Raw genomic sequence first — 9,326 nt, forward strand, 5'->3', positions numbered from 1 at the left:
AGAAGGGGGGGGGGGGGGGGGGGCCTTTTGTATATAACTTTTTTTCAGGGGGATCATTTTACTTTCTGGGTCGTCCTCCTGTCAGGTAAATAAGTCAGTTAAACAAGTTCTCACTCAGGGAATACTGGGGGAGGAATTTAGTTAGCATCCATGTTCTACTCATGTTAAAATCGTTATGTTACAACCACAAGCATTTATAAAAACAAATCATAGTTTTGTACCCTCCCTCTCCCACCCTTTAGAAGTAAAATCTTACCTCAGAACAAAAATAAAGATCTCTTACCAGGCAATCTTATAGGTTTCCATGGTGCAGAGTTTGGCACATAAGCATGTTTAGTCGCAGTAACTATAAGCTGACTGCCCAGCTTATACTGAAACTTGATGAAGGCAGTGCCATCTGCTCCTGAGGTTCCAGAGGCAATGGGAATCTGGTTGGTAAAAATCTCAATAAAGGCTTCGGTGACTGGCTGATGTGTGCTGGCATCGCTTACGTGGACCTTCAGAGTCACTTCTGCAATGAAAACACCACAGCAATTAACTTGGGGGTAATCTTTGTAGTTTCTCATTTACAATGCAACAAGTGTGCTTTGAGTCCTTGCTTCGCATACACACCTGCAATGCTCATACCAGGAAGAGGAGGCACAGCAAGGCGCTGGGGTGGGGGGCTCCCCAAGAAACTGCCACAAAGAACCTCCTTCATTTTAGCTATCCACTACACTTCAGATGGCGGAACACCACAGATCAGGGTCTCTGACAATGACTTGAGAGAACACCTAAGTGCATGTACTGGACAGCTGATCTTGTGATGTACTCAGCCCAGTGTCCACTACCTGAGCTGCATGGGAGGTAACCAAAGTGGCTAGGTAATAAAAGAATGGGCTTAGTGTAAAGTAGATGGGGGGAGGCATAGTGATAACATCTGTCATGTTGCCACTCCCTAACCATCTTCTTTCCTCTCTAGTTGTTGGCATTGTTCTTCAGAAAAGGGTTGCAATAATTTGCCATCAATACCCTGTGTACTCCCACCCTAACAGGGAGAGCCTACTCTGCATACACTGATATATGCAGATTTGAGGAAGTTAACTGCTTTCCTTCAGTTGTATGCTAAAGCCCAAACTTTGGCAAGCCATTCCATAAGTCCCAAACAAACACACAGAGAGGTACACACATGATTGAGGAATAGGACCCAGTAGTGACCAAGCTGCTGAATTAGCCTGTAACAGTTATCTGGGCAAGCAGCAATGAGCAGGACAGAAATGAGATTAGAAAAGGCAAGACAAAGTTCAAAAGGCAAGAATGTGGCGTGGCATGAGAATCAGTGAAAGGAAGACCTTGTGGTCACTCAGACCAGGTAACTGACCACGACCCAAGAAATTTCAGAGCATCATGTGCCTGCACTGGCACTTCCCATTCTCAAGCTTCCATTTTACTTACTACAGAAAAAATAACACTTTCTGGAGAAATAATGTGTGAAATCTGCCTGCAATCAAAAATCTAGGTCTTTATATGTGAATCATCTTCTCTTCCCCACCTTGTTCCCAAACTTCTTTTTAAAGCTTTCTCCATTCCTATAAAAAAGAGTTTTTGAAAGCAGACTGGAATGCCAAAAAGGAGAAATTGCTTGCTACATCTACACACTACAGTTTAGCAGTTACTGTGCTCTCCCAGACATGAACCTGCTTTATAAAAGTGGGGGTGGGGAGGAGAAGTTTAAAAAGCAGTTGGCTAAAAACATTGCCCAGAATCCCAGAAAGCCCTCAGTATGCATATCGATATTGTGCCTACGCACTCCTAAATTGCAACCACTTTAAAGTGCTGAACATTCTTCCTTTTTTAATGCACAAAACCCCCATCATTCAAATAAGTTATTTATACATATTTTCTGGGTGCTCAGTATGCATATTCCTATTAGAAGCTCCTGCATACTTAATGTTGCATTATGTAACTTGATTCTTGCTAAAATGTTAATGCTGTATTTCCACCATCAGCCATGATCCAACATTCATCCTAAGAACAAGCACTCACTGTCCTGATCTTTCAGCCTCCTACACAAGCAGCATTTTCCAATAATACCACCATAGCAACAGCATATGATTAACCATCCACATCCTTGTGCTCTGACAGAAACATTTTCACCACTTCACGAAGCCAACACAATTTGCCATGCACCTTACCCATGCTCTTCTTGTTAGGGGTGCTCCAAGCACCAACCTAATCTACTTGATATCCCTCCTTTCTCAAACACAGTTGAGATATTTGTTGGTTCCTGAAATAATTTAAAGAAAAGCCAAATATCACACACACCAGGAAAAAAGAGGAAGGACCTTTCACAGGCTGTCTTCAAAATCTGCCAGGACATTCTACCGATTGTACTACTAATAAGTAGATTATTAATCAATAAGAAGATACCAGTCTTTTCTAGTGAGCTTGGTTTGACCAGGGTCACAGAAAGAGAAGGAGGAGATTGGATTTATACCCCGCCCTTCACTTGGAGTCTCAGAGCGGCTTACAATCTCCTTTCCTTTCCCCTCCCCACAACAGACACCCTGAGAGGCAGGTGGGGCTAAGAGAGCTCTTTCAAAAACTGCTCTTTCAAGAACAGGGGGCGGTGGCACAGGCAGTTAAATGCCTGTAGAAATAGTCATCTCAAACAGCTGTAACAGCGGTTCGAATACCACCGTGGTCGGGGTGAGCTCCCGACCCTTGCCCCAGCTCCTGCCAACCCAGCAGTCCGAAAGCCCCTCGGGGCAATTAGGTAAATGGGTACCTGTCCGTAGGAGGACAGGGGGTACCCCTCCCTCGAAATTGGGCTCCAGCCGAGCGAGGAATCGAGAAGCGGCGGCGACACGACGGCAGTCAGCACGGAGGAGATGAAGAGAGGCAGCGACATCCCAAGGAGGCGGTTGGCTCAGCAGCTGATGACGTGGCCAGCAGGAGGACGTCCGGAGCCGCAAGGGCGTTGTGACGCCCACCGCGGCTGTGCACCAGGGCCCATAACCAACAGCCCCCGAGAGGAGTCGTCAGAGAGCCGAAAGAACAGCAGAGGCCGCGGAACACGCACCGCAGAGAACTGGAAGAAGTCGCCCACTCGCCGGATAAACGAACGATCGGAGCCGGGAGAGTACCTGGTAGGGCTCCCCCCACCCCAGACGTACTGTGGCCATAGTTAGGGTTTCTGCTTAGGTCTCTGCACCATGCACCGTGTAAGCCGCTCAGAGCCCTTCGGGGGTGAGCGGGGTACAAATTGAAGGTATAAATAAATAAATAAATATAAACAGCTCTGACAGAACTATGGCTTGCCCAAGGTCATCCAGCAGCTTCAAGTGGAGGAATGGGGAATCAAACCCAGTTCACCCTGATTAGAGTCTACGCACTTAACCACTACACCAAACTGGAAGAGGCCTGGCAGTGGCAGCTTTGGATCGGCAGGCAAGGAGACTGGGCAGCCTGGCACTGCCTGGTGGGTGGGGGCAGGAACAGGCCAGAGACAGGTGTAGGCAGGCTGGAGAGGGAAATGGCGGAGGAAGAGAACTCCTTAGAGACCTTGACTGACACATAAGGGGGCAGAAGTGGGACAGCCCAAAGGAAGGCGGAGCCTGGCTTCCTTCCTTTCACCACTACCAGATGGGTGGTACCAGGGAGGGATTGGGCACAGGCACAGGAAAGGGTGGGTTCAAGGGGTCATACAAAATGGGAAGCTCAACCCAGTCTACTAGGGAGGGAGGAACGATTGTGCACACGGGGGGGGGGGGGGAGAGAAAGCCAGTTCACCAGGGGTCATTTTGCAGAAAAAGAGGTGCAGGAGCTCATTAGCATAACTCATTAGCATAACTTAATTACATGTGCCACACCCCCTGACATCACCGGAAGTGTGTCAGAAGGCAACACCCACCGCTCAGGCTCCACTGGACTGTTTTGGATTGCTAGCTATTGGGGGGGGGGGGTGAGGAGGTAGTCCTCGCAGAGGAGGGAGAGCTTATACCTGAATAAAGCTTGGTCTTAAAGGTGCCACTGGACTGTTTTGGACCGGGGGGGAGGCTGGGGGGGGGCTCTGCAACTTACCTGGCTGCTTCTTGGTCTGACTGAGGGCTGCTGGGGGCAGGGGGTGGGGCTTGTTGCATGTGCCCTCCCCCTGGGCTCTTTCCTGCCGGAGCTCCGCTCCTGTGCGCTCCTGCGGGAAATGACCCCTGGCGAACACTAAGGTGAGACAGTCCTGAGGAGAAAAAGGAACCGAGTACTGGAATCTCCTCTCCTTCCCATTCTATTGCCAGTGGTGGAGCCTACTCAACCCCAGCCAAGACAGAAGAGAGGGGTTGGACCAGCCAAGGGCAGAAGAAGCCCCACATTGTAATTTAAGAATCTGTGCTTCATAACGGGGTGTTTTTTTAAACCATAATATTCAACCTCCATTCCTTACTGCCTCACTCTCCTTCTTTTGCATGCCTCATTATTCTTTGCTATGCTGGTTCTCTCTAAGTGATAGTCAAGTCAAAGGAAAATAAATGCCATAATCTTACAGTGTAACTGTCTTGTTCTCAGATCTAAGAGCTTGTGTCTCGTGCAGTTTTTAGAAATGAAAGCTCATTTTGCCATTTGCTTGTAAAGTACAAACCACGCGGCATGTTCTCTTTGATTCGCATGTCCCCTCTTCCATATATGCAGCCTTTCAATTTGACAGGAACTTCTGAGGCACGGAGTATGCCAACTAAAGAATTCAGTGCATTGCACTTTTATATACGTCTCTCAAGCCATGGCTGTGGGAGCAAGTGATACCCTGAGGGATGCAAACAGTGTCACATGCATTATCGGTAACAGCTCGAGAAAAAGACTGTGGTAGCCACATGTGCTACATTAAAACATCACTTATTGTATTCCTAATTGTGTTTCCACTTGCACAAGTTCTTGTGCAATCAATTTCTGGGCACTATAATATCTATGGTGGAAAGCACTAAGTGTTGCACAAGATCTGGAACTGTGCTATACTAGTTTATGTTTCTGACCGCACATCAAGCTGTTGGGTCATGGTTCCACATCCACAGAGACTCTTGAAAGGAGCGAATCGGGTTAGCAATAGGGATGGGCATGAACGTCATCATGAACCTGGTTTTGTGACAAACACAGCCGGTTCATAGTTCACGACCATCCATGTGGTTTTCTTTACAGTAATATTCCACACAATTAAGCCCTAGATGTTTTACATGAAGTGTTAAATAGGAGAGAACAACATTTCAATCCACTCACAGCCTTTCTGTGTTGAATTGCTGAAGTGTGTTTAAAAAGAATTTTTTTTCCAATTCCAAGATAATTTCTTTTGGCAAATTTATGGCACAGCTACAGGTTGTAAGTTTGCTCCTGAATTGCCACTGCAGTTATTTATCTCTTCACTCAACGGTAATGCGGCCGATGATATGAGCCGTTTTGGAACAAAACCTTGTCAAGAGGTATAGATATCTTTCCCCCAAAATAGTAAAATTCAAAGGTACAGTGACCAAGGTGCAATGACCATAACAGGAATAGAAACAAAGCCCAAAAGCTGGAAAAAGTCTGAATCACAATGGAACACAATCTAAACGGCTTGATAACAACTGCAGTGGCATTTCTGATGCCTTCATTGTGCCTTCTTAAGATTTGGAGAAGAGAATAATAGACTGAGGTGGCTTATGAGAGCCAGTTTGGTGTAGTAGTTAAGTGCATAGACTCTAATCTGGGAGAACTGAGTTTGATTCCCCACGCCTCCACTTGCAGCTGCTGGATGACCTTGGGCAAGTCATAGTTCTGTCAGAGCTGTTCTCTCAAGGACAGTTCTGGAAAGAGCTCTCTCAGCCCCACCTATCTCACAGGGTGTCTGCTGTGGGGAGGGGAAGGGAAAGGAGATTGTAAATTGCTCTGATACTCCAAAAGAAGGGCAGGATATAAATCCAATCCCTTCTCTCTTCTTATTTATCACCTTCATTGTGTCTCCTTTAAAACTCATGATCATTAGATAGTATTCTGGTTCAGCTACACTGTCTTTGTCAGCTTTATACTCTATAGACCATACTGTATTAAATATACTTGTAATTTCTTGTGGAATCTTCGTAACTCTTTAGAATATTCATGTTCATTTACATGTGATTTTTATGATTCTTTATTAGCTGTATTTTCATGCATTAATGACTGGTATTTTTTTGACTCTGGGGAGTTATTTTGGTGTAGCCAGTTTGGTGTAGTGGTTAAGTGTGCGGACTCTAATCTGGGAGAACTGGGTTTGATTCCCCACTCCTCCACTTGCATCTGGCTGGATGACCTAGGGCAAGCTGTAGTTCTGATAAGAGCTGTTCTTGAAAAAGAGCAGTTTCTGTCAGAGTTCTCCCAGCCCTACCTACCTCACAGGGTGTCTGTTGTGGGGAAGGGAGGGGAGGGGAAAGGAGTTTGTAAGCCGCTCTGATACACTTTTGGGTAGTGAAGGGCGGGGTATAAACCCAATCTCTTTTCTTCGTTTTTTGCCTGTGATGCCTCTTTGTTAACTACCACATGGAGGTTAGCAAGCCCAGACCCAGTGCTTGTGACTCTAAAATTGAGCTCTATATGTTCATCTGTTTTCCATGGTACTGTTAAAGGTGGCATGCATCGAGAGGGTGTTTGGGGTAATATGAATTCTAGGTATGGGATGACTTCAGTTTTGTATTTTCTACCTCCAGACATGGAGGTTTCAAGGCTGATTCTACATTGGCTTTTCCCTCCATTGTTTTATGAAACCCACACTGGAACAGAAATCCCCCCTCTGCACTGCATGCTGCTTTCACTTCCTTTGGTCATTGGATTTTATGGTACCTTCTGCATAGATTTATGGCTGTTCGGGGGTGACTTTGCACTACGTACGGCATTGCCCCAAGGTATTTGAATGTGGTTTAGAGCTGCACTTTTTCCTCCCAGTCGAGAAAATGCGGAGCGAATGCTAGATGCAGAATCACCCTTAGTTATTCTGTAACTGTTCAACCATGGCTCTCAACCCAAAACAGGTGGTCACATAAATTGTGGCTCCCAGGGTTCTTCTCATAATGATGATGTAGAAGAAAATCCCTGCCTTTTGCAGACTCTTGGGCATCATTAAGAGCATGCAGAGAGAGAGAGAACAACTATTTGAAAAGGCATGGGTAGCTTATAGGAGAGAGGAAGAGGAGGGAACTGTTGAAAAAGGCTTGGGTGGTTTGGAAGAGAGGCTCAACCAAAAAGGCACATACACAAGCCCGGGCCGAAGACAGACAGCGCAGGGTCCCCTTGATGGGGACCCTATGCAAAATGGAAGGGTTAAAGGCCAGGCCACAGGGCCATTCTCCCTTTTCTGCTGCACCTAAACACTGCAGGCTAATCTACAGAAAGGGGCAGGGAAGCATTCATTAGCAGAGGCAGATTAAGGTTCTGCCTTTCACAAGGTATTAGGACCAGAAAAGAGGAGGATGATTCATTATTATTTTTTATTTTACTCAGATTTGCAATAGTTCTCTGTGGTCTAAGGCACAGAAGGGACTACCCCAAAACATAGAATCATCGAATGTTAGAGTTGGAAGGGACCTTGCAGGTCATCTAGTCCAACCCCCTGCACTCTGCAGGAGCATAGCCGAAAGATAACCTTACAACATAGCCGAAAGATGGTCGTCCAGCCTCCGCTTGAAAATGTCCAGCGAAGGAGCATCCACCACCACCCGAGGCAGACTGTTCCAGTGCTCAACCACTCTTACAGTTAGGAAGTTTTTCCTGATATTTAGCTGGTAACAACTCCCTTGTAATTTCCACCCATTAGATCTAGTCGTGCAATCTGGAGCAAGAGAGAATAGATCTGCTCCATCTTCTACATGACAGCCCTTATACTTGAAGACTGCAATCATGTCCCCTCTAAGCCTTCTCTTTCCCAGGCTAAACATACCCAACTCTTTCAGCCTTTCCTCATAAGACTTGGATTCAAACCCTCTCACCATCCTGGTTGCCCTCTTCTGGACACGCTCAAGCGTATTACCATAATTTAACTTGGAATGTCAGATACTGAGCTTGGCCTTTCATATGCAAAGAGTGTGCTCTGCCACTGAACCACAACTCCTTTATTACCCTCCTGGTTGCCCAGTCAACCGGGGTTCCATGACGGCTGTGTGATGGTGATGGTTTGTCCAGATGTAATTGTAATCTGGCCTGATTCGTTCTCTACAAACCAGTTCTCCAAGTTTGAAACAGGCTCTATATAATCCTGACTAATCTCTCCCATGATGTCACAGAGAAAATTCCCACCACTCCAGCCCTGGATAATTTTTGGATTCCCCACCCCCCAAATTGATAACAGACAAATCCATAAAAGTTCATGAGGCAGGTAGGGAGGCTGCATCTCTACTGGCTGAGCCTCTGTTTCCCTTCCTGTATGCAGGTCCTTAGAGCCTCTGCATAGCCAGAGGCATAAACTTGTAGGCAAGAGGTAAAGACCTGTGGCTGTAGTCAGATGACTTGTGGATCTAGAATCGATCCAGGAGTTCGTGTTGCAAATTTCTGTTTTATCTTTTTTGTTAATATATTTGTAACCCTCCATTGATCCCCAGTAGAGAGGAAGAAGAAGAGGAAGCCATTGAGTTGCAACCAGCTCACAGAGGAGGAGATTGGATTTATACCCCGCCCTTCACTACCCAAAGGTGTCTCAGAGCGGCTTACAAACTCCTTTCTCTTCCCCTCCCCACAACAGACACCCTGTGAGAGCTCTTGACAGAAACTGCTCTTTTTCAAGGACAGCTGTGCCAGAGCTTGTGACTGACCCACGGTCACATCAGCAGGTGCAAGTGGAAGAATGGGGAATCAAACCTGGTTCTCCCAGATTAGAGTCCGCGCACTTAACCACTACACCATGGCAATCCAAGACAAGAGATGAGCAGAGGTGGTTTGCCAGTGCTTTCCTCTGCACAGCAACCCCAGTCTTCCTTGCTAGTCTCCCATCCAAGTACTAACCATGGCCAACCCTGCTTAGCTCCCGAGCCTTGATGAGATTGGGCCAGGCCCGTAGCTCGCATGGGGCCCATGGGGCCCGCCCCCCCACGGGTTTTGCGGGCCCCCTCCCCAATCCTCTGCTCCCCCCTCTCCCCCGATCGCCGTGGAGCACTCCAGGCTTCCCAAGCAGGGAGGAGGAACCGGTGAAGCCGGCAGGGACACGTGGGCAGGCGTGGGGGCGGAGGCGGCTTCTTAGGCAGCCCCAGGCGCCGATACAGGGCCCGGTTGGAGCCAGCTATTAATTGGCCGCCGCTGCCAAAGAGCTGCCATGCCCAGCAAGCTGCCAGCCGACACGGCGCAGCTGGTGGACGACTACCTCCAGC

General features: G+C 47.3%; 1 protein-coding gene across 1 annotated transcript in view; it reads right to left on the bottom strand.

Annotated features, from left to right (window-relative positions):
* FAM171A1 (family with sequence similarity 171 member A1) overlaps positions 1–9,326 on the bottom strand; it is a 98,345-nt gene that overhangs the window by 47,577 nt on the left and 41,442 nt on the right. The window contains exon 2 of the mRNA XM_015423759.1: positions 284–511. Coding sequence (XP_015279245.1) covers positions 284–511 — 228 coding nt within the window. The remainder of the gene's footprint in view (positions 1–283; positions 512–9,326) is intronic.

The sequence above is a fragment of the Gekko japonicus genome, unplaced genomic scaffold, assembly GCF_001447785.1.
Source record: "Gekko japonicus isolate JY-2015 unplaced genomic scaffold, Gekko_japonicus_V1.1 scaffold94, whole genome shotgun sequence".
Classification (NCBI taxonomy): domain Eukaryota; kingdom Metazoa; phylum Chordata; class Lepidosauria; order Squamata; family Gekkonidae; genus Gekko; species Gekko japonicus.